At 37.1% G+C, this 24,534-nt stretch overlaps 2 protein-coding genes across 5 annotated transcripts; both read right to left on the reverse strand.

Annotated features, from left to right (window-relative positions):
* Positions 1 to 3,914: 3,914 nt before the first annotated feature.
* Positions 3,915 to 6,500, reverse strand: LOC122842402 (proteinase-activated receptor 1-like). The gene is made up of 3 exons (XM_044136218.1): positions 6,294 to 6,500; positions 4,682 to 4,860; positions 3,915 to 4,596 (listed from the first exon to the last, which is right to left on the reverse strand). Exons 1-3 carry the CDS (start codon positions 6,498 to 6,500, stop codon positions 4,053 to 4,055), a joined length of 930 nt encoding a protein of 309 aa, XP_043992153.1. The 3' UTR covers positions 3,915 to 4,052.
* Positions 6,501 to 12,026: 5,526 nt separating this feature from the next.
* Positions 12,027 to 19,199, reverse strand: LOC122842403 (proteinase-activated receptor 2-like). Of its 4 annotated transcripts, none has more exons than XM_044136223.1 (4): positions 19,122 to 19,199; positions 13,281 to 13,490; positions 12,675 to 12,850; positions 12,027 to 12,588 (listed from the first exon to the last, which is right to left on the reverse strand). In XM_044136223.1, the coding sequence occupies exons 2-4, from the start codon at positions 13,473 to 13,475 to the stop codon at positions 12,048 to 12,050; spliced, it is 912 nt and encodes a 303-aa protein (XP_043992158.1). In that variant the 5' UTR covers positions 13,476 to 13,490; positions 19,122 to 19,199; the 3' UTR covers positions 12,027 to 12,047. The 4 variants fall into 4 exon arrangements, with proteins under 4 accessions (XP_043992158.1, XP_043992157.1, XP_043992156.1 ...); XM_044136222.1 differs by lacking the exon at positions 19,122 to 19,199 and adding an exon at positions 15,122 to 15,285; XM_044136221.1 differs by lacking the exon at positions 19,122 to 19,199 and adding an exon at positions 15,067 to 15,285.
* Between the last annotated feature and the right edge of the window lie 5,335 nt (positions 19,200 to 24,534).

The following is a 24,534-nucleotide window of genomic DNA, read 5'->3' on the forward strand; positions in this document are numbered from 1 at the left end:
GGGGTGTCAAGAAATCTGATATGTGTGTATGAGATCTGTCCAGGCTCATTGCAGAAAAACCGAGCATAAAAAGGCCTGAAGAGATTGTTGCAGCTTTGTAGGTTGATTAATGCTGTTTATCAAATGTGTATTCCCTATATTTACTTGATATGTAGTCCCTCTATTGATAAAGAGAAAGAAAAAGTTATAATGATGAACTAAAATCAAATAATCTATGGTTGTTAAAATGTAATGAATTAAAATGTAATGAATTGAGGTTTTACACAGGAGGAGAAATAACCCTTTGCAGCGACAGGAAGTGGTTAGAAGTCAGAGCGTGTGCGCTCTGACTCCCTGTCAGTTGCAACAGGGAGCAGCAACAGGAAGTCAGCGAAGGTGCTTGCTGCCGCTGATTCTCCAGTTTTTAAATAGAAACGAAATGTCATTTGTCAAGAAAAAGTCTAAGTCAAGAAAATGCTGGAGATTTTAGTTAACAATAAACAAAGTTATCTTTAAAATGAATCATTTAAGAGGAATTTATACTCAACAGTAAACTTAAAGGTTAATAAATAAATATTCTGTTTCCAGCCTGCAGATAGGAAAGACTATTATTTCCAAGCATGAAAGTTACAAAGAAATGAAATCTAAAACATTGTGAATAATTGGATAAGATTCAAAGTGAAATGCTTTCATTAATATCGGTTTGCTTGCAGTAAACATTTACTCTTGTATTGAAACAAGTAACTGTAACTTTGATGTCAAGTAATTAGAATTATGGATTATTCCTAGTTTCTTTTCAGAAAACTTGTAGTAAGCTCACGTTAAGTTACAACTGATGAATTATGGATATTATAATGAATTGGTAGATGATGAATTGGAGAGGTAGAATAAGTTATAAATGTGATTTGTACTCTGAACTTGAAATGGTGGAAGGATGCAGCTGCCTGATAAAGATCAGAGGAAGGGCGTGAGGTGTGAATGGAGCAGATCTCGGGTTGCAGGTGTCACAAGTGCATTAGTTCAACCGCCCACGTGGAAAAAGAGACACGTGGAGAGTTGGGGCCTGGATGGGACCATGGGTTGCGTGCGCAGATGTTCTTTGTCTTGGAGAGAGAGAAAAGAAAGGTATAAAGCCACGAGACTGAAGGAACACGAGGTTCTTCGTCTCCGGAGCTGAGGCTCAACACAAGAGCGGAAGACCAGCAGAGGATTACGCCGATGGAACCAAGGAAAGCGAGACTCACCTCACGCCGGATTAACAGGACGAAGATCCACCGACCCACTGCCTTGGTTCCTCATTGGATTACCCTACTCTGCACTCGACCCAACGATCTCAAAATACATCGCACAGACTTGGGGAATTGAACAAAAGTCACAGGATCGATCAAGAGCTGTTCGGTTGGATATAACAGACAGTTCACCTTATTTCAATTCCGAGGAAGGATTTACTTTTTTAAAGATAAAGATTCCGATCAAGAGCTGTTCAGTTGGATATAACAGACAGTTCACCTTATTTCCATTCCGAGGAAGGATTTACTTTTTTAAAGATAAAGATTCCGATCAAGAGCTGTTCAGTTGGATATAACAGACAGTTCATTTTGTTTCATTTCCAAAAAAGGATTAATTTTTCACGGTCACAAATGGAAGGATTCTAACCAAGGACTTCTGTTGCCGAGATCCAATTCCATCTGGGTAGGAGTAGGAGTCTGCTGCAACCTCAAAACCTTATTTGATAGAAAGATGACAGTGTAGGGAGGTTATTAGGAAATAGTTAAATTGATCTAAATTTTATTGATTTTCTTTGTATGTTAATCTCAAGTGAATTCTGTATGCCTGTCATTTACCCTGCTAAAGCTTGCTTAATAAACGCATATAATATAAAATTCTAATCAGGTTGTGGACCTTGAAATTAATTGAGTCATTTGAATCAAAGTTCTTCTATTTATAGTAAAACCAGTATACACGATTCTAGTAATGTGGTGGCTTCAGACTTTCCTTTGGTGAGTTTAAGATGATGGCCTTGGGACTTGATTTTAATCCTAGTCACTAAAGATTATCCAGCCGTTAACAAGTACTCGTTACATTTTAGAAAGAATACTGCCGTTAACAGAAGTGGTTATTGAAACTATGCAGTTGTGAGGGCTACTCGGCTGACCGTTTCCTAACTTAAGAAGGCCATAACTTCTGGACGAAGGTAGTGAGAGCTGGACGAATTTCTTTCGCCACCAGTTTAAACAGATTATCTCAAAGATCTTGTTCAGGGTAAGACCCTGGTCTTAAGAGATTTTCCGGACCTGTTAGACAGAGAACTGGTCAGTAGTCAGCCCCGAGGAATTGAGAGGAGAGGGCGAGGCTGGCTATTGCGTAGTAACAAACAACAGATATTTACCTTTCCAGGGAGACACACATCATGGATTACCATAATATAATGTGAATCTGGAGGAAATCAAAAAACAGCCAAATCCAGAGTTTAATGGAGAAAATATTAGTTTTTATCTTCAGCCAGAATCGAGGTGGAAGGAAAGATGAAACCCTGACCTTTATGTGACTTTGATTTTCCCTCAGACAAACCTGCCTATCAGAGGTCGGATCCAACATTAAAATCTTGGTTTGATAAGGTCACAGAAGTTGAGGGTAAGGAGCAGAGTAAAATAAATGTCTTGGAAGATTAAAGATCTGTGGGGAGGGATGGTGTCCTCTATCAGGTTAAAGGTCAATCAGAAGCCATTATTTACCACAGCAGCTGAGAAGAAATGTGATGAAATCAGTCATTCAGTTCTTTGGACTGGGCCCCTATGTTTTCAGAAATCCCTCCATACAATATTGGGTGGGTAAACAAGTGCACACAGGAGCAACAGTTCTGTTCTTCATTTCACATGTCAGTTGACTGCAGTCAGAGGTGATTCTAGAGTCCATCTACAGCTGATTCCTGTCATAGAAACACCTTTTAAAATGATAGTTGAAAAGGTAGGAGCATGTCCATCATCTCCAACATGCTGTCCAGATCATCAGATCAACTGGCTTCACCATTAGCCTCCATAAATGTAAGTTGGTGCAGAGGCAGGTGGAGCACCTGGGCTGTGGTTGGACATGTTAGACCTCAGGTGGGGAAAGTGGAAACTATGAAACACAGGAAACTATTCCTGTGTTTCATAGTTAAAAATAGTTCATTTTTTACTATGCAAAAATTCATTTTTTGCATAGTTAAACTTTTGCTTGCTCTTTCCAATGGAAAAATAAAACTCAAAATACTATAAAAAGTGATTATAATGCTGAAAAATAAGACAACTTTATGTGACTTGTCCTTTTACAGCCACTGGGTTAAAGTATTAAAGTGTTGAAGCATGACGTTTTATGCTACAGTTTGCATAATGTCACCATCTAGTGGCCGGACACAAAACCTCATGAAGCTCACAAATGAATAAGGAACAAAGATTGATCACCAATTTAAAAATGGCTGTCAGAGAAAAGAGGCCCTGCACACTGCCAACTTCTCTGTTTCTATCTGTGTGCAAAATAAAATACACATTCTCAGAGAATATTGTTAAAGAAATTTTATTCTGAATATAAAGTTGTTCTTTCAGGTCAAGAGACAAAAAGATTAATATTTGAGATAAAAACAAACCTATGCAATGTCGTCAAGCAAATTTCTTATCATCAGAAACTCCTACCAAACCATCAACATTCATTCCTAACTTACAAATATTTTCATAGCAAGAAAGCAAAAATTTTCAGCTCATTATTTTGTGCCTCAGTCTAAATAAAAATGTGACAGACTAAAATAATCTTTATGTGTACATGATTATACAATGTAAAAAATAAACTGGTTTAATCCACAATGAATAAATAAAGTTTTACTGGGAAACTCTTTGACACTTTCTAAATGTTGTTCCTGGTTAAATTGAGGAATCTGAGAATCAAGCAGGTTTTCATTTCTCCTGTCGTTGGGTTTTGGTTTTCAAATGATCATGAAAAATTCTAAATGTATCATCTGAAAGTTTTCTGTCTTGCAAATAATCCATCAGAATTCCTTCAGAAAGTAAGATGTGAAAATATTTGTGCATCAGTTGCACCTAAACTGATGTAGTAGTTTGAGGTGACACGTTGTCATTATCAGTGCTGCTGATCTCCTGATTGTTAGACGTTACACAGCAACACAATGAGGTCAAAAGTCTGTCAACTGCACTTTTCCTCAGAAAAACACACATAGCTGAGTCTGCAAGAGGACTAAGAAGAATACCAATTTTAGCCCAGGTAAAGTTGGCAAAATTTTTAAGGGGTTTTTCCAACAGTGAATAAATCATTTGAGGGATGAAAATCAGAATAAATGTTAGCAAAACCACAACCAGAATAGAAACAATTCGACGTTTTTCATCAGCAGAGACACTGCGAACTTTAGTCAGAGCTTTAATGGTCCCAACCAGGCAGAAGATGAACAAGAGAAGAGGGAGGAGGAGACTAGTAGCCTGGATTTTTTCTGTACACTCTATTTCCAAAAAGAGATACTTGCTAAGATTATCAAGAAAAGAAAATATCCAGACTGCGACACAGACCAACACAGATGTCTTGATGTTTCTTCTCAATTTGTACCACAGTGGCTTGGCAATGACCAGATACCTGAAATAAAAGATACATGCTGTCAGACTTTACTGATGTAATAGTGTCAGAAAAATCAATAATATGCATGTAAACAGATATTTACCTTTCCACGGAGATACACATCATGAAAAAAATACTGGCTTCGATGCCAAAATCAAGGACAAAAAAAGAGACAACAGGGGGTTCATAATGTACTATTATAGGAATTCTGCTGCAGAACTGGATAACATCAGAAATCAGGAGGTTGAAGATGTAAACTGGAGCACCCTGATCCTTTTTCACCTGCAGGGGAAACAAAATGAAAAGTGAATAAAAGCTGAAAATTTCTTCTGTTAAAGGAAGAATGTTACTAAGTTAGCTTAATTTGGAAAAAGGCTTGGCTCTCTCTTTCTTCCTATTTTCCCGGGTCCTTCCAGCGAGCAGCGTGTGCCAATCAGGAGCAACATGCGTGATGACGTCACAGAGTTACAAAGTTTAATCCAATCGGAAAACACCGTATGAATTAACAAGGAAAACTGCAGAGTTACAGAGACATACATTCATTACCTGAGACAAAAATTAAAGAGAAAAAAGAACAAAGACGCGTCTTTGGAGAAGGCTGATGCAAAAAGCAAAACAGGACAGCTTTCTGACTTATTATCACTGCGTTCGATTTCTTATAGTAAAGGCGTTCCTCTCCTTGTTAATGTATTCAATCAAGGCGTAGCTCTGTATGACCAATTAGAAGTTACCTTGGAGGCTCATAAAAACTTAGAGCCTCCCTAATTTACGCAAAAGATCAAAGGCCATTTGGTTTCCGAGAGGACAAAGGAGCAGGGGCAGCTGCGTCCTGGTCTCCTGGGGTCTAAGGCCATTTGGGCAAATAAAAGCATAAAACAAGACTTCACAGATACCTGTGAAATTCGGAGTGCCTCCCGGCCAAATCAAGTAATTTAGTTTAAGGAAAGATTATCTTCACAAACCTAATTCTGGTCTACTGCATTCAGCATTTTCCAAAGATTTAAGTCCTTGCTTTATCACATAAAATCCTGAACAGTTTTCTAATACTAAACAACACATTTTCATTGAAACAATTTCCATTTGGTTCAGATATTATCATAGACAGTAAAATTTTCAAATACATTCAGCATTCACCATTCTAAACTTAGATAATGCACTTTAATTATAAACTTGCTATTAATACTTAGAAAACTGTTAGTGATCTCAACATTCTATGTTGCATTTTAGTTTTAAACCCTGCCAGATGTGGTTATAAAACCTTTTGATGTTCTGTGAACCCAATCGGCTTCTGCCCTGCACTAGATGCTAATTTCGTGGCTTCCTGAGCCCTGATAACAATACTAAAAGATCTCCTTTGATCTGCATCTAGTTCCTGACCTTTGACATTTACTCTGGTGGATAATTTCCTGTAAATTCTTCACAGAATATCTGTTTAAAACTAAGAAATTTATACAACATAGAATGTTCAAGATACCTTTTACACATGACATAAAATTAACTGTTTAAAGCATTAGAAATAATAATTTTTCTTAACACTTCCCAACTTCTTGGAACTATTAGATGATTCTGCTTCCACAAATATAAGTTAACACATTGTTTGATTTCCTTTTGATCAACCATTCCTTAGATCCAGGTTCATAGAAAAACAATAATAATGAATAAAAACTGCATACCATGATGAACATACAGCTAAATCTAAGTTAACAAGAACTCACCTTTGATAAAACAACAAACATGGCAACCAGAGTCAAAGGAAATCCGACACAAATGGTGATAAAATTTACCCAGTGCAAGATTTGAAAATATACTTTGTACTTTTCATAAAAAGAGTAATTGGTTCTGTTAAATGCATCAGTGAAGCTGAAGTTGGTCTGACTGAGGTTTTCTTTCCATGAGGTTCTGTTGACGAGAGAATCTTCCATTCTTCAATATCAAACCTGCACGAGCAAAATAATGAAAAATGGAGAAATAATTTTTCTCTTAGCTTAGTTCATAAAAGTTGTATTAAATATCTTTTTAAGGGGAAATTCTAAGAAAATTCTTTTGTGAGGAATATTTTATAGTACAAAAATAAATCATATGATAAAGATAAACACAAAGTAATTCTTGAAAGTAATGAATGTAAAATTATCCAAATGTAAAGAATGTGCTCAGTTTCTACCTTATTTTACTGGCATGCAGGTAAATATTATTTCTAATGTGGCTCAGCAGTTCCATGAAATTAATCACATGGGATAAACTATTCAGCAACTTGTTAAATTTAATGTGTCTTTTCTTTCATTTCTGTGCATTAAAAATATAAATATATCTAAATTTACCTTACCTTAGTCCTGAAATGGTTCCTGTTTTCAGCCAGTTGTCCTTCTCATCTCAACGCTCTGCAGTCGGAGCATTCTCTATATATACGTACCACATGGACATCTGACTTCTGTATTATGGGAAATGGGTACAGAGATGATGAGATAAGTACATTTTCTTTAGAAACAGGAAGAAAACGTCTTCTAAGACCACAAAAAATGTTTAACTCACTTATGAACCAACTTGTGTAAAATTTAATTCAGTTAATTTTTCTAGTGCCAGTTAACAAGAAATATCCTCTCTATGTTCTTTGCAAAAAAAAAAAAAAAAAAAGTGCTCTTCAGCTTTTATCACTTGTTTTACCTGTTTAACTTAAATGCAACAGATTAAACTATGCATGTTTTGGACACTGCTGTCATCTCTAACTTTAGAAAAGGAAACCTGCAGTCATGAAGACTTTTCACATTAACTTATATAGATAAATGCAACAGGGACAAACATGGGCATGCTGGTGCAGGATGCACTGCATTGCTCTCTTTTGCTCTTGCTTCATCACCCATGTTGTTTCTTCCATCTTCCTTTATGTGCTGTTAGCTGGTGGGCTTTGACTCAAGATGTTCGGCCAACTGTGGGCCACAGAGACACTGGAGCGAGTCGCTTTATGTTGGGCTTCCTGCAGCTGACGCACCAGAAACGATCGTAAAAGTAATTTAATGTAAATGATGTTAAAAATAATAATCTCACATTTAAAACCTGCTCTTTAATATTCCGAATTTAATGCTGACTGAAACACAAGTTAATACAAAATAATAATAATAATAAAACCAAAAGGACAAAAGTGGAGCTGGGATGTTGGGTAGGAGTCTATATCTATAGGGTTGAAATTGTCACACTGACCACAAAACTCAGAATATTTAATAGCTTTTAAAAGAGTAAAAACTAACAAAGGCAAAAAATGAGGATGAGAAACCAGGAGAAGCTGTTTCACCTTTAACAGTCAATCTTTCCAACATTTTCAGACAGAAGTAAAATATGTTTTTTTTTTCTTTTGTAAAAGATTGCTTAACTTAATAACACTGTAGATAATAAAAACTAATAGGATATATTAACATTAATATTTATAAAATATAAAATAGAACTGTTGGCAGAATTCAAATGCAACATTAAGTCATCCACCTACTGGGAGGATTTGGAGTCTTTATGTTTTTTATTTCAATTTTTCTATTTATTTAAAGAACTCTCTTGTCTGATTAAATATTTTTCTACAAATTGAACATTTCAATAAAATCCCACTGATTTTACCTGTCTGCTTTTTTTTCAAGTGGTTATACTGGATGTGGTTCATAATTAATTAAATTACAGAAAGCTCTTATTTAATCCACAGATAAAACTAGTCACAATGTTTTCAGCATTTTCTAATGACAGAAACTTTTTAAAATAAAAACTGTTTTTGTAACACCTTTTGTTGCACCTGATTAAATTTAATGTGTGAAAGAAACAAAGATAAACAGTTTATGATCAATGATTTATGATTTATCAAAACAGATTCATTAAACATAATATACTTTGCAAGTAATCCATGAAAATACTTTAACCTTCTAGAGGTTAAAACAGTAAGATGTAAATATATTTATCCATCTCTGGCAGCTAAACAGCTTCTTCACTTCACTTCCTCTCTGTTTGACAGAACCCACTTCATCTGACCACATCTCTTTTCTCTCGTGTAAAGGACTAAGAGGGAGGAAGAGAAAAATAAGTTTTAATCTTAAGAGTTATTGTCAATGAGTTTTATATGAAATGAATGAACTCAGTTTGTTAAAACAGTGCAACAGTGCAAACAAGAAGGGACTGTTAAAGGAAAAGTTTCTAAGTTAGCTTCATTTTTGAAAAAAAAAACGCTTGGCTCTCTCTTCCTTTCTGGTTCCCGGGCCGTCCCGGCGAGCAGCGTGTGGCAACAAGGAACGACAATGCGTGATGACGTCACAGAGTTTAATTCTCAAAACAAGCAACGTATGATTTAACAAGAAAACTGCAGAGTTACAGAGATATACATTCTTTACCTGAGACAAAAGAATTAAAAGAAAAAGGAGAACAAAGACAGAGAAAGTAAAGGCAAAGACATGTCTTTGGAGAAAGCTGATGCCGAAAAAGCAGAATAGGGCAGCTATCTAAATTATTATTATTGTGGATGCACTCTTATAGTGGAGGTGTGTCCTTCCTTTTTGATGTATTCAATTAAGGCGTACCTATGTTTGACCAACCAGAAACTACCTTGGACACTCCGAAAAACTTAGACCTTCCCTTAATTTCACGCCAAGATCAAAGGCCATTTTGGTCTCCGGGAGAACAAAAGAGCAAACCGCTGCATCCTGGTTTTCTGAGCTCTACGGCCACCTGGGCAAATAAAACCATGAAATAGAACTTCACAGATAGCTGTGAAGTTCGGAGCGTCTCCCATTGTTTCAGAACAATTTAAACTCAGTAATTTGGTTCAAGGAAAGGTTACCTTCACAAAACCCAGTTTTTGCTCATCTGCACTCAGCATCTCAAAAGATTTGAATCTTTGCCTTATCACATAAATCCTGAACAATTTTCTAATACTAAACAACACATTTTCATTCAAACAATTTCCATTTGATTCAGATATTGTCCCAGATAGTACAATTTTCAAATACATTCATCATTCACTATTCTAAACTTAGATAATACATTTTGGTTAAAAACTTGCTATTAATACTTAGAAAAATGTCTTAGAAATTAAATGTTAATAATCTCAACATTCTATGTTGTATTCAGTTTAAACCATGCCAGATGTTAGTTGGAAGACCTTTGATGTTCTGTGAACCATACAGGCTTCTGTCCTGCAGGCGATACAAATTTTATGGCTTCTTGAGCCCTGATAACACAGCAGGAGCCTCACAGAGAGATCCCCTTTTGATCTACATTTGGTTCTTGTTTCTGAATACTTACCGATAGAGTAGTTTAGTTTTAAATCCTTAACCCAAACCTGTACAAAATTAAGAAATTTGTTCAAAATAAGAATGTTCATTATACTTTTACACCTGGGGTATGATTAACTGTATTAAGCACTCCAAAATAATCATTTTTCCTTAACAGGACCCATCAGTCTCTGTTACCCACAGTTGGTCCACCACTTATCTGATTGTCAGCCCACATGAAGAACCAACATGGCTGGACTGGTTCTATATATTGAACATTTCAATTAAACCTCACTAATTTTCGGTGTCTGCTTTACTGTTAGATACATTATATGTGTTTCAGAATATATTAAATTGCAGAAAAGCTGGATTGGTTTAATTCACAGTGGAATATATAAAGTCGGTTTTCAGCATTTTCTGTTGAAACTTTTTCACAGGAAACTGATAGTTTCTAACAACATGTGAGATAAACAGTCACATGAAAGTCTGTTTAAAAAATGTCTGAGATTCAGAAGATGACAACTCTGAGAATCATGCAGGTTATCATTTCAGTTGTTAGGTTTTAGTTTTCAAAGCTGTTACATGCTCAGACTTTGCTTCCATCTCCTGATTGTTTATTTTTGTTTTATTGTTGGCACCTAGGGGCTGCACAGTGGTGCAGTTGGTAGAGCTGTACTTGCAGCAAGAAGGTCCTGGGTTCGATTCCCGGCCCGGGGTCTTTCTGCATGGAGTTTGCATGTTCTCCCTGTGCATGGTGGGTTCTCTCCGGGTTCTCCGGCTTCCTCCCACAGTCCATAAACATGTCAGGTTAATTGGTTTCTCTAAATTCTCCCTAGGTGTGTGAGTGTGTGAATGGTTGTGTGTCTCTGTGTTGCTCTGCGACAGACTGGCGACCTGTCCAGGGTGACCCCGCCTCTCGCCCGGAACGTAGCTGGAGAGGAACCAGCAACCCTCCTGACCCCATTAGGGACAAGAGTGACCAGAAAATGGATGGATGGATGTTGGCACCTTTGACGGTTCACCGGTGGGGGCGGGGCACAGCCAGCCTGGGGTTTTTAGCTGGGCTGGTGGATCACCTGAGGATGATAATCACTATTTTTGATAGGGAAACATCAGACAGGGAAATGTGACTGTGGGGAAGATGAGACATTGGAGCATGTTATTTTAAGTTGTAGGGATTACCTGTATCAGAGAAACAAGTTAATAAGAAATCTTAGTGATATGAAAATGAAATTTGATATTGTTGATTTACTGCAAAAGGACTCTGGAAGCAAAGGATATAAGGCTATATTTGATTTTCTGAAACAGAGTAAGTTGTATAATAGGATATAGTTTTTTTGTGTGCGTGTGTGTGTGTGTGTGTGTGTGTGTGTGTTTGTGTGTGTCATGTGGTCCACACTCCTTACCAGTTGGTGGCGGTAATGCTCACCTAATGTTTTTTGCCAACTGCCAATAAAATTTCAAAAAGAAGAAGAAAGAACCTGAGGATGATGAGTGATGGTGACGTGTAAGAAGCTGGTGCAACAGCGGAGTTCTGGGGTGAAGAAAAATGAATCAAAAAATACAATGCAGGAAGGCAATGGATGAAAAAGAGTAACTTCACCTCGGGACGGATCCACCCTGGGGGGAGCGTCGGAAGTTTTGGCTGGTAAGAAGTTTGTTTTCATTTGTTTTGATTTGTGTTTGGAAAAACCGGCTGGACGCTAAAGAATTTTAGCACCGAGGAGTTACACGCCTGCCAAGACCGACCACCAACAAAATCACAAGAGGTGCGTTTTTAGGAAAAGAGAAAAAAAAAAAAAAAAAAAAAAAAAACACTAATATATATATTTATTTTAAAGACAAAGAAAACAAAAACTATTAAACGGAGTGGCTGATGCATGAGGGATCGCCCTTTTCAATGGATGCCAGCTGGTCGAGCAACACGACCTGCTGATCGGACATCTAAGGTAAACCCACCACATTGTGTTTCTGTCAGGTGACCTTTTTGTTTTCTTTACTCTGTTCCTTTTGTTTAAATCATTACACACTTATTGTTGCGGCCCTTCTCTCACGTAATCGGTATAAAGACATAAGAACGAGCCAGGGTGAGGATAGTGGCACGAAACAAAGGGAATACAAAAGATTATGAAAAATAAAAACTATATCATTTGAAAGCAATTTTTATTGCAAGTAATCCATAAGTATACTTTAAGAAAGTCTGCAGTAAAGATATTTGTGCATCAGTGGTACCTAAACTTCTGTAGACTGAAGACCTGACATGTTTTGATTATCAGTGATGCTGATCTGATTCCTAGACTTTACACAACAACACAATGAGATCAAAATCCTGTCAACTGCACTTTTCCTCAGAAAAATATACAAAGCTGAGTCTGCAAGAGGACTAAGAAAAATACAAATATCAATAGCAAAGCTTAAGATTACATTTTCCACAGCTTCTTCATACAGAAAAAATATTATAATTGGCAAGAAAAGCAGAAGATAAATAAGCAACAACAAAACCAAGATTAAAACAATTCGACGTTTTTCATCAGCAGGGACACTGCGAGCTTCAGACAGAGCTTTAATGGTCCCAACCAGGCAGAAGATGAACAAGGGAAGAGGGAGGAGGAGAAAAACGCCAAACATTTTTTCAGTCATCTCTAATTCCTCAGTGTAATACAGGGTCAGGATAAAAAGAAAAGAAAGTATCCAAACTGTGACACAGACCAACACAGATGTTTTGATGTTTCGTTTAAATCTGTACCACAGTGGTTTGCAAATGACCAGATATCTGGAATAAAAGATACATGTTATCAGACATTACTGATGTAATAATGTCAGAAAGAAACAACAATATGCATGTAAACAGATATTTACCTTTCCAGGGAGACACACATCATGAATCCAATACTGGCTGTGATGCCAAAATGAAAGGCATAATAAGACCAAACATTATCAGCATGTGATATTAGAGGAATTCTGCTGCAGTACTGGATGAGATCAGAAATCAAAAGGTTGAGGATGTAAACTGGAGCAACATGATCTTTTTTTATCTGCAGGGGAAACAAAAAGTGAATGATGGCAAAACATTTCTTCCAAAGTTTATAAAATTATTAGATGATTCTTATACCATAAATGTAAAACAGACATTTTGTATTTATTTTTTTAACTTAAAAAAAGACTTACACCAAGGCTAAGAGAAAACCAACGATAATAAAAACACAGTGTACCATGTCAAACATATAGCCTCATCTATGTCAGTGTTTCCCCACCCTGGTCCTGAAGCCACACTGCCCTGCATGTTTTAGGTATTTCCTTGCTTCAGTCCAGCTGATTTGAATTGATGACTGATTAACAGGCGTTTGTTGAACTTCAATAAGTTGAATCAGGCACATTAAAGCAGGGAAACCTCTAAAACATGTAGGACAGTGTGCTGGGAGGACCAGGGTTGGGAATCACTGATCTAAGTTTTCAAGTACTTACTGTTGAAAAAACAGCAAATATGGCCAGCAGAGTCAGAGGAAATCCAATGCAAATAGCGATCCAATGCACCACAGTGAGAGCATCATCAACTGACTCATCATAGTCAATGTCATAGTCAATGTCATAGTCAATGTCTGTGCTGTTTACACTGGAGTTTTCATTCCATGATGTGTGGCTGTCGACGGTATCCCCCATTATTCTTTATCAAATCTGCATGAGCAAAATAGTGATTAATAGAGACTTGAGTTTTCTCTTAGTTCAGTTCATAAAATTATAATTAAAACTTTTTAAATACAAAATCCCATGAAAAACTGCTTTGTAAAGAATATCATCCATATTTAGGTAATTTAGGTTCGAATTAATATGCTTAGCACATAACAAAACTGTTTTCTGTAAGTTGTTTTAGCAGTACCATTAAATTGAACATATGGACTAAAGATTTCACCCACAGCATAACTAATGTTCTTTTCTATTGTTGTATATTGAAAGACAATTTAGTTTTACCTTTCAGAGATTAGAGATCCTGAAATAGCTCCTTTTTAACCATTTATTTTCTAATTCTAATGGTTTGCAGCGTGTGCATTCTGTTTACATGCTATATGTCGTGTGACCAATCACATCTAACTGTATGAAAAGAAGCAGGAAGCAGACTTATCACATCACACATGATGTGATAAGTCTATTATCTTTAAGAGAAGGGAGGAAGCATCTTCTAAGATTATGACAAAGTGTTTCAGCTTTTTAAGATGGATCTCATGCACCAACCTGTTTCAACTCAATTCATTTCAGTTATTTAGTCCCATTTAAAGTCATCTCAATATGCATACCAAAAAAATGCACTTTAGCTTAAAACACTTGTTTAACCGTTCTAACTTACTTGCAACAGTTTAAGCCTCTTGTTATGTTGCGGGTCAACATAAAAGTTTTAAAGTTTAAAAGAATTTTTAAAATAGTTGAAAGTATTTTTCCTGCAAGAAACTTTTTCTATTTGTCTTAATAGGTATAATCTAAATATAAAATAAAAATGGTTCATTTTACACATTTACAACCCTGCCTGTGTCTGTTACATAGATACTGTTCAGGTTAATTTGACAAAAAACTCCAATACTATGAAGTCTGGAGAGTTTTCATATTTTCTTCAGAGTAATCTGATTTGATAATTGAGAGACAAAAGCTGTCAGATGGGAAACAGACAAACTAGCAGCTATTAGGACAGTGTGGGACAAGTGAGTTCAGCAACTTCCACTGTTCGATAACCCAGGCCCTAAAGTCAAAGTTGTTATTGCTCAATAGGCAGCCCTGCCCTGAACCTCACAACTCCCAAGGACTGACTACTGACCAGCTCTCCGTCTAACGGGTGTGCACTTGTTACAGGCTAGATCATTTTTAGTGGCTCAACATAAGCCTCAAGGTCACTATTTACCAACACTAAAGGAATTTCCAAATTCACCACATTTCTAAAATCATCTTCACAGGTTTTACACTAATTAGGAGAACCATAAAATAACAGATGACGCAATTAATTTCACTGTCCACCAATCTTATTAGAATTTTAATGCATCTTAATTAAGCAAGCTTCAAGCAGGGGTGTGTGACAGACAGAATAATTATTAAACTGTGTCACTAATATACTGAGCAAGGCTTTGGGGAGCAGTTCAACTCACACCCCGATGATGAATGATCTCGGCAACAGAAAACTTCAAATATCATTGGTCAGAGACTTTGTCTTTGTACGACAAAAATTCTCTTCTGAATAGAAGCAAAGCCGAACTAGTTGTTGTCTTACAACAATCAGATCTTCATCACTCAGTTTGTCTTTTCTCTAAGTCTGTTGCAGCAACCTTGAGATCTTTGGGTAGAGGCAGAGTAGGCTGTCCAATCAGGAACCAGGGTTGAGGGTTGATGGGTCTTGCCCCTTCTAGCAGCGTGGAGTCTCAACTTCCCCGTGGCTCCACGGTGCAGTCCTCTGCAGATCTCCTGCCTACATCCTCTTGTTGACATGACTTCAGCGCCACGGACTAAGAAAACTTTTCCTCTTTTCATGGGTTTTTATACTCTCTCATCCCATGGTTGTGTATGGGGAGATGGCCTATGCAACTTCTTGACCGTTCGATGGTTCTGTGGAAAGCACTAATCTTCCTTACAGCAGTCAACACCTTGTTTACTTCCCCTTTTCTGCTGCCTGTTCACCGACCATCTGGCTAACTTCCCCAATCTAGTTTTAAAGAAAACATCTTACGTCCCTCTTTCCCAACCTTCTCAGCTCAGTTTGGACATCTGCTCTAGTTACAACAGAGTCAGAGAAAAATATGTCACTTCGCTTCACAATGTATCATTACTTAATGTTATCATAAATCATTAAACATAATCAACTCTCTGTTTTAATTCAAACATAACTTCTTATAATAATCTTCTGAGGTTAATTCCATTCATAATTCATTCATTGTTATTAATTTCTTCAAATGCTTTTTATTATATCAACTCTTTGTATAATCATCAGTCAATCAAAGTACAAAAATCCTCATTGTTGTAATCATGAACAAATCAAAATAGAAGGATGTATTTATTATAATCAGTCATGTTTATGACAGTGTCATGTCAGTCTTATTCACACCCTGTCAAATAAAGTTTTACCGCTGAGTCTATCTGTCGGTGCTACGAGTCCAAAACTGCTACCGTCATGTTTACAATCTGAAAACTATAGCGGGTTGTGTTAATGTTAAATATGTTGGATAACATTATTTGAGTTATGGGACTGAAGTAGAAGTTTAGGAGTTTTGCTTAGCTTAGCGTTGGAACAATTTACGTACACAACAAAACCACAAGAAGATCACTTCCTTCATCTGAATATCCTACCGTTTAAAATGAAAAACTAAAGCTGTATGCGCCGATGCTTTTATTAGAATATCCTACCTTCTACACTGTAAAAAGTAATAAGTTCACTTTACTTAAAAAAAGTTAGGAAACCGATTGCCTCAAAATCTTCAAGTAAAGTAGCTAATTCATTTTAAGGTGTTATTGCTAAAAATAACTATGTTTAGACCACTCAGATAAAGGCAGTAAACCTGAGTGCCGTTAACTCAAAATCATTAATTGGGTTAACTGTAAAATATTCATTCAGACAACTCATGCAATGGCAGTAAACTTGAGTGCCGTTAACTCAAAATCATTAGTAAAGTTGACTATAAAATGTCAATTATGACTACTTCAAATTGTGAGTTATGTCAATTAAGCAGTACTCATAAAAATAAGTTATACTTACACGTTTAAGAGTTCACATTACTTGCAAAATATCAGGAAACCGATTGCCTTGATATGTTCAAGTAAGATGAACCAAAAGTGTTAAGTTATTGGAACGAAGAGCCAACAGACAGTTTGAATGGAAAAAAATGTTTAATAATTAAACAAGTTTACCTTAAATACAAGGTTCTCAAGTGTGGTTACATACACACTAACCTGGAAACAAAGTTTTCCATAGACTTTTTTAAGGAAAAAAAAACACACTACTTTTTTTTATAGGGTAGCCCTCAAACTAATATTGAAACCTTCAAATGGCCCTCAGTCTTTAAAACTTTGAGAATCCCTGCTTGAATGTCTTTGTTGACTGGTGTGAAACAAAAACTCAATTCTCAATACTAGAGCCCAACATTTATCATAACATTGATAAAGTAAATAATGAAGTAGTGAAGTGAAGTAATGTTTCTCCTCATTAACATAAAACCATTTAATAGTCTGCAAATGCAATGATGCTCTCTCCAACAAAAACAGAATCAAACAAGAAATAAAAATCACTTTTCCAATAAGGGTAAAGGTATCAACGTTGATCCATAATGTCACATCACATTCACTCATTGCATCAGAAGATTTTTGAGTGATTGTATTTTTGGTTTTAGGGATTTATGTCCAAGTGACAGAAGCACCCTTTGGATGAAGTCAAAGGTGTACTTCAGTTGTAGAGGGTACTCCAAATTCAGAGTATAAATAAGTCCAAAGAGCAAGCACATGGCATGTGGAAGATTCCCAAGATCATTCATGACAAGACTTCCTTCCAAAATGATGGCAGTACTTGAAGACTGGAGGTGCAGTGAGTCAGTGGAGGCCTGCCTGTCCTCAGGAATGATGGTCAGGATCCCAATGGGGGTGTGAGACAATGGGGTGTGTCTAGGTCTTCGCAGTCCTACCAATAGAAGTAACACCACAATTACATATCAACATAACACTTCTTTAGGGTGACCAGACGTCCTGTTTTTCCCGGACATGTCCTACTTTTCAGACCTAAAGAAATGTCCGGGGGGAATTTAAAAATCGTCCGGGATTTTGGTCAACTGCCTCAAAACACATTACATAGCTTACAGTGCATTGTGATTACATTGCCACTCCGTTCCACTACTCCATTCCAGGTTTCTTTGTATGGCAAAGAAATCGGTAGCACATGTACACACATGTGCTACCGATTCTTGTGCTACCGCTAGTTCTATCCCCCACCCACCCCGTTGGCGCGCATGTGTGTCCGCCGATTCTACCCCCCCGCCAACAAAAAAAGAAGTGTCCTCCTTTTCAGAAACCCAAATCTGGTGACCCTACACTTCTTCATCACGGCTGCTTCTCCTACAGTTTACAGCTGTCCCACCTGTGGCAGTCTACTCATCATAAGCCTTCTATAACAGTACATCGGCTTTTTTAACCCGCCAACATCTTTATCCTTATCCCTTTTCCGTCTTTTGTTTTGCGCCCCGGACAGCTTTTTTGCACTGCCGCTCCATCTTGTTGCCACTAAATAAACATGATATTTTCGACTAACGTTAGTCCCAGGCATCGCTAAATCATTACACATAAAGTTAACCTCAAAACCTGGACTTACGGATGAATTATACGGCCGAGATAACGAATATAAGTTTGCTAAAAAACAGTGGGACTTACCGTGACCAAACTTAGCTGCAGCAACCGCCGTATTGTTGACAGTTTGGAGCTTCTTTCAAACACGTCACTTTCGTCAGTGTCCAATGCGCATGTGCGTTCAACGAGAGCTGCCGAATGATGCCGAGTTTTTTGCTGGTTATGCAGATGCGTTTTGCTCACTCATAACTCCAAGTTCGGGTTACTTGCTGCTGATGAGTTTGATTACTTGCCTCAGTAGAAAGTTGTCTTTGCTAAGTTTAAGTTAGTATAGTCAACAGACTAAGCTGGAATGAGTTCAGGTCACTTTTCTTTTTGAGTACACTTTACTTTTACATTTTACAGTGTAAAAAATATTTACAAGCTGCCTGTCATGTATACTAAAAACATGAAGTAATACAGCAGCTTAATTAAAGCCAGGTATAAATTAAATAAATTACATAAAGCTTACCGTAATGTTCCATGAAATAAAACACATGAAATGAAACTTCCACAGGTGGGATGTATTTATAGGAAATTTGCTGAGTAAGCAGTACGTGAAGTAGCATTGATGTGCACATGCACATTACCACAAGGAAGGACGGATTCATGGGTAGCACAGAGAAACAAAACACCTGTTTCAGAACAGAGCAAGTGGGAAGCACCATGACTAAGAGCACAAAGAAATAACTTGCTAAAAAGGCAGATGCACAAACATGAATTATCTGGACCTGGTTCAGATTTAACCTATTATCACGACTCTCAGAAGGAGCACAAGTGCCATGGTGACGGTCTTTCTGAAAACACACAGTGCAAACCCATCACCAGACAGTGCACAAAATAAAAAACTTGTGTGGTTTAATAATTCTGTCTCTTAAAACCACAGGAGGATTAAAACCAGAAAAAGAAAAATGAAATTTACAAAGTGTGTGGAAGAGACGAATTACAAGCAATTAGTTTTACCACCTTAAAATCCAGATGTACATTTTTTTCATCCTAGAACTGGTCCAGCTCCGAAATTACAACACCTAGACCAGGGGTGGGCAACTCCAGGCCTCGAGGGTCGGTCTCCTGCAACTTTTAGATGCATCTCTACTTCAACACCCCTGAATCAAATAATGAGGTCATTAGCAGGACTCTGGAGAACCTGACTGCACTTGGGAAGTGATTCAGCTCTTGGATTCAGGTGTGTTGGACCAGAGAGACTCTAAGAGTTGCAGGACACCAGCCCTCCAGGACCAGGGTTGCCCACCCCTGACCTAGACACTTCAAACCAGCACTGGATTATTCTGTTCTAATAGCAGAATATTTATAACCATGTTTGGGATTAGTGAAACCTTTTTCTGATTTGTGAAACTGCAATAAAGGACAATTTTTACCCTATGCCCTTAATTTTTACTTTCACCATTTCCCGAATTGGAAGCTGGAATCGGAAACCAACTTCAGCTTTGTTAGCTGACAACAAGTTCCAGTCAGAACACTTGGAATCAAAAGCAGGATTTGATGCAGACATCCATTACATTAAAGTTCTTGTGTTTCTATATAGAGTTCTCATTTATTTATTTAACTTTGATTAAAACCAGGGATCATTGAGGACATGTTGCTTGCTGCCTTTCATTGCCTGGTCTTCCTTAAAATTACGTTTTTTATGGCAATGACAGACAGCAACATAAAACAAGTTACATACAAATAACAAAAAACATGAGTGTTAAACATGCTTATCACATACAAATATACTCATTTAACTCAATTAGTGATTTTCTTCATTTCTACTGAAAGTTTTACACAAACCATATTGTGATATATATTGTTAGTGCCACCTATCACAGTATATATTATGACTTTTATGCCATATCTTATATCCCTAAAGCAGCTTAATCAAACTGTTATTTTCTGTCTGGTGGAGGGTTACCTGGTTCACAGCAGCATGTTATGAACTGTTAAAGAAAGAAATAGTACTAAGTTAGCTTAATTTGGAAAAAGCTTGGCTCTCTATTTCTTCCTATTTCCCGGGTCCATCCAGCGAGGAGTGTGTGCCAATCAGGAGCAACATGCGTGATGACGTCACAGAGTTACAGCGTTTAATCTCACAACAAGCAACGTATGAGTTAACAAGAAAACTGCAGAGTTACAGAGACATACATTCATTACCTGAGACAAAAGAATTAAAACAAAGACAGAGACAGAGAAAGAAAAAGCAAAGACATGTCTTTGGAGAAGGCTGATGCCAAAACGGCAGGAAATAACAGCGATCTAAATTATTAACATTGTGGACTAACTTTTTATAGTGAAGGCGTTTCTCTCCTTGTTAATGTATTCAATTATATGCACCTGGTTCGACCAACCAGGAGCTCTGTATGACCAATTAGAAGTTACCTTGGAGACTCATAAAAACTTAGAGCCTCCCTAATTTACGCAAAAGATCAAAGGCCATTTGGTTTCCGAGAGGACAAAGGAGCAGGGGCAGCTGCGTCCTGGTCTTTTGGCTCTAAGGCCATTTGGGCAAATAAAAGCATACAACAAGACTTCACAGATACCTGTGAAATTCGGAGTGCCTCCCGGCCAAATCAAGTAATTTAGTTTAAGGAAAGATTATCTTCACAAACCTAATTCTGGTCTACTGCATTCAGCATTTTCCAAAGATTTAAGTCCTTGCTTTATCACATAAAATCCTGGACAGTTTTCTAATACTAAACAACACATTTTCATTGAAACAATTTCCATTTGGTTCAGATATTATCATAGACAGTACAATTTTCAAATACATTCAGCATTCACCATTCTAAACTTAGATAATGCACTTTAATTATAAACTTGCTATTAATACTTAGAAAAATGTTAGTGATCTCAACATTCTATGTTGCATTTTAGTTTAAACCCTGCCAGATGTGGTTCTAAAAAACCTTTGATGTTCTGTGAACCATACAGGCTTCTGCCCTGCACTAGATGCTAATTTCGTGGCTTCCTGAGCCCTGATAACAATACTAAAAGATCTCCTTTGATCTGCATCTAGTTCCTGACCTTTGACATTTACCCTGCTGGGTAATTTAACTGTAAATTCTTCACACAATATCTGTTTAAAACAAAGAAATTCATACAACATAGAATGTTCAAGATACCTTTTACACATGACATAAAATTAACTGTTTAAAGCATTAGAAATAATCATTTTTCTTAACAGAACTCAATATATGGGGAGGGTCAAACAACAGCAAAACATAAAATGTATCTGCGACAGCAGACAGCTGAACATTTTCAATTTTCTTGTGTCTCTACCTAGCCCACATGTTCACATCTATCTGTAAGAGATTGAAGTTTCACATGAAAAGTCACTCAGCTGGATGAAGACAAGCAGCAGTCGACTCATCGCACAAGTAGGAAATAAATGGAGAGGAACATTTTCTAAATGCTTAAAAAATTTAAACCTTTCTGAATGTCCATCCATCCATCCATTTTCTAACACTCTTGTCCCTAATGGGGTCAGGAGGGTTGCTGGTTCCTCTGCAGCGTTCTGGGCGAGAGGCGGGGTCACGGGGTCACCCTGGACAGGACGGCAGTCTGTCGCAGGGCAACACAGAGACATACAGAGACACACAACCATTCACACACACACTCACACACACACACTCACACCTAGGGAGAATTTAGAGAGACCAATTAACCTGACAGTCATGTTTTTGGACTGTGGGAGGAAGCCGGAGAACCTGGAGAGAACCCACCATGCACAGGGAGAACATGCAAACTCCATGCAGAAAGACCCCGGGCCGGGAATCGAACCCAGGACCTTCTTGCTGCAAGGCAACAGCTCTACCAACTGCACCACTGTGCAGCCCATTTCTGAATGTAAAAACCTGGAAATCTGAGAGTCTTCAGACATGCTTGGTTTGAGACAATAAGAGTTTATAAAGGTACATACAATGCCATGGGATATGATACATGGAAGTTTCACATATGAAACTTTCCATCTGTATCTGTTATCAAGACACAGATGGTGTAAAAACTTTAGTCTCCTTAAGCAGGGGTCTCAAACTCCAGGCCTCAAGGGCCGCAGTCCTGAAACTTTTAGATGTGCCTCTGCTGCACCACAGCTGAACAGAATAATTAAGGCTCTGGAGAACTGATCTACACAAGGTGGAGGTAATTAAGCCATTTCATTCCAGTGTTTTGTACCTGTGGCTCATCTAAAAACTGCAGGACTGCGGCCCTCGAGGACTGGAGTTTGAGAGCCCTGCTAAAGTTTGGACATTTGTGGTAAAACATCCTAAGTTAGGAGTAGAACTGACCTAAATAAAGAGATGAAGTCAGATGGATAAAATGCATATTTAACTAATATGTTAACAAACATGTAATTTAACTGCTTGAAAGTGATTTTTTTTAAAGAACATTCTCAATTAATATTTCCTTCAGTGTCAAACCTGCATGAGCAAAATAATGAATAATTATATTATTTTCCTTTAACAACAATTATGATCTCTGCTCAGTCTGAGACGAAAATCAATACCTATAGAGATTATATTGTAAAAAATGTTGAGTATATGCATTCTTTGTGTTTTTGCTGAAATGCAAAAAGGTTTACTTAGTTGCCTGATTATCAGTTATAGATTGTTATTCTGTAATTCTCTATGGAAAATTATCCATATTTGAAGCAAGTGGATAGTTTCTACCTGGAACTGTTGACACATAATGTTTGATCTGTTTTCTCATTGAATTGAACAAATAGAATATATTTTTCCTCAGCAGCATTAGATTCAATCTGTTTTCCTAATTTCTGTTCATGATATAAAAATATATATTTAATGTTTCAAAGTTTATAGGTCCTGAAATGATTCGTTCTCAATCATTTATCCTTCTCATCAGGTCTGCAGCCGGTGCACACTGTGTTTGCATGTTACAACACGTACAGGCTGACCAATGACATCTGACTGCGTTAAGGAGATGGTTTGATAAGTTGATTATCTTTACCAGCAGGAAGGAAACATCCTTTAAGCTCATAACAAAATGTATCAGTTTTCAAAAACACAACTTGTAACTAAGAACCATATGGTGCCAACAAATATCCTCTCAGTTCTCCTTTAATGTACATTTAACCTTTAACCATGTTTAACCTCTTTACATTAAGTCCAACAGTTTAAGTCATGCATGTTATGGGACACTCAGTGCCTCTCTGCATCTCTAACTTCAGTAAATGTTAAAGAAGCGAAGCTGCAGTCATGGAAACATTTCACATTAACAGATACAGATGCAGCAACAGGAACCAGTATGGGCATGCTGGATGCAGGATGTACTGCATTGGTCTCTCCTGCTAACTCTTAAGATTAAAACTTATTTTTCTCTTCCTCCCTCTTAGTCCTTTACACAAGAGAAAAGAGATGTGGTCAGATGAAGTGGGTTCTGCCAAACAGAGAGGAAGTGAAGTGAGAAGTGCTTCACAAAAAATACACTTCTAAATTTTATTTAATGACAGAGCAGCTTCTGTGAAATAATACCCATAAGACACCTGTTAATGTCTTACAGGGTGAGCAATAATATTCATTGTGATGGAAAATATAATTCAGAATGAGGTTTTGCCTCTTTCCCTCTTTCAGAGGTTTAAAGTACAACAATCTCACATCTCAGATGACACTAAGCTGATATTTACTTGCATGTAATATTCTGGTTAACAAAGGCAAAGCAAGACTTTTCTCTTTTCTGAGACAAAAACTGAATGTCACCATAAACCTAATTTGTAAGACATAATAAATAATGACATCTTGATAAAACAAGGCATCAATTTAATTCAAGATTAGTTAGGCAGCATTTTAAAATGGAAGAGAAGCTCAAGCTGTGCAAAGAAGCAAAGCCAAGATAGCAACAAATTAAGCTGATGGCTCATAAAGTTCATATACAGTTAATTTGTCAACATTAACAACAGCTTTAAGTTATAGTTCACAAAGAAGGACAAAAAGATAAATCCTCAATAAAATTTACATAAAAATGCACAACACATGCAGAATAATAAAATCTACAAAAAATGACTTAATAAGTTGAAACTCTTTCAGGCTTTCATGTTTTCAGCTTCATTTTGAAAACCAGCTTTGTGTCAGAGTCTCACCACCAATGAGGAAGCTGGTTTTTCTAACTGGAAACTGTCTCCTATCTCTGCCTCAGAAATTCTGAGCAAGTCAAGTAAGTCGACATTTTCAGATCTGAAAACTTTGGCATGGCAGGACAATGTTTAGGTCATTCATTGCTTTGTATGTGATAACTGTTATACTGTTATATACTGCTGTCATTTTCTAGAGAAATAAATAAATGTAAATGCACTGCAAGGAGAATTAGAGTCTCTTTTTCTGCAACATTCTGGATCAACTGAAGATCTGTTCTAACACATGAATGTGTT

The sequence above is a fragment of the Gambusia affinis genome, linkage group LG13 (assembly GCF_019740435.1).
Source record: "Gambusia affinis linkage group LG13, SWU_Gaff_1.0, whole genome shotgun sequence".
Taxonomy (NCBI): Eukaryota; Metazoa; Chordata; class Actinopteri; order Cyprinodontiformes; family Poeciliidae; genus Gambusia; species Gambusia affinis.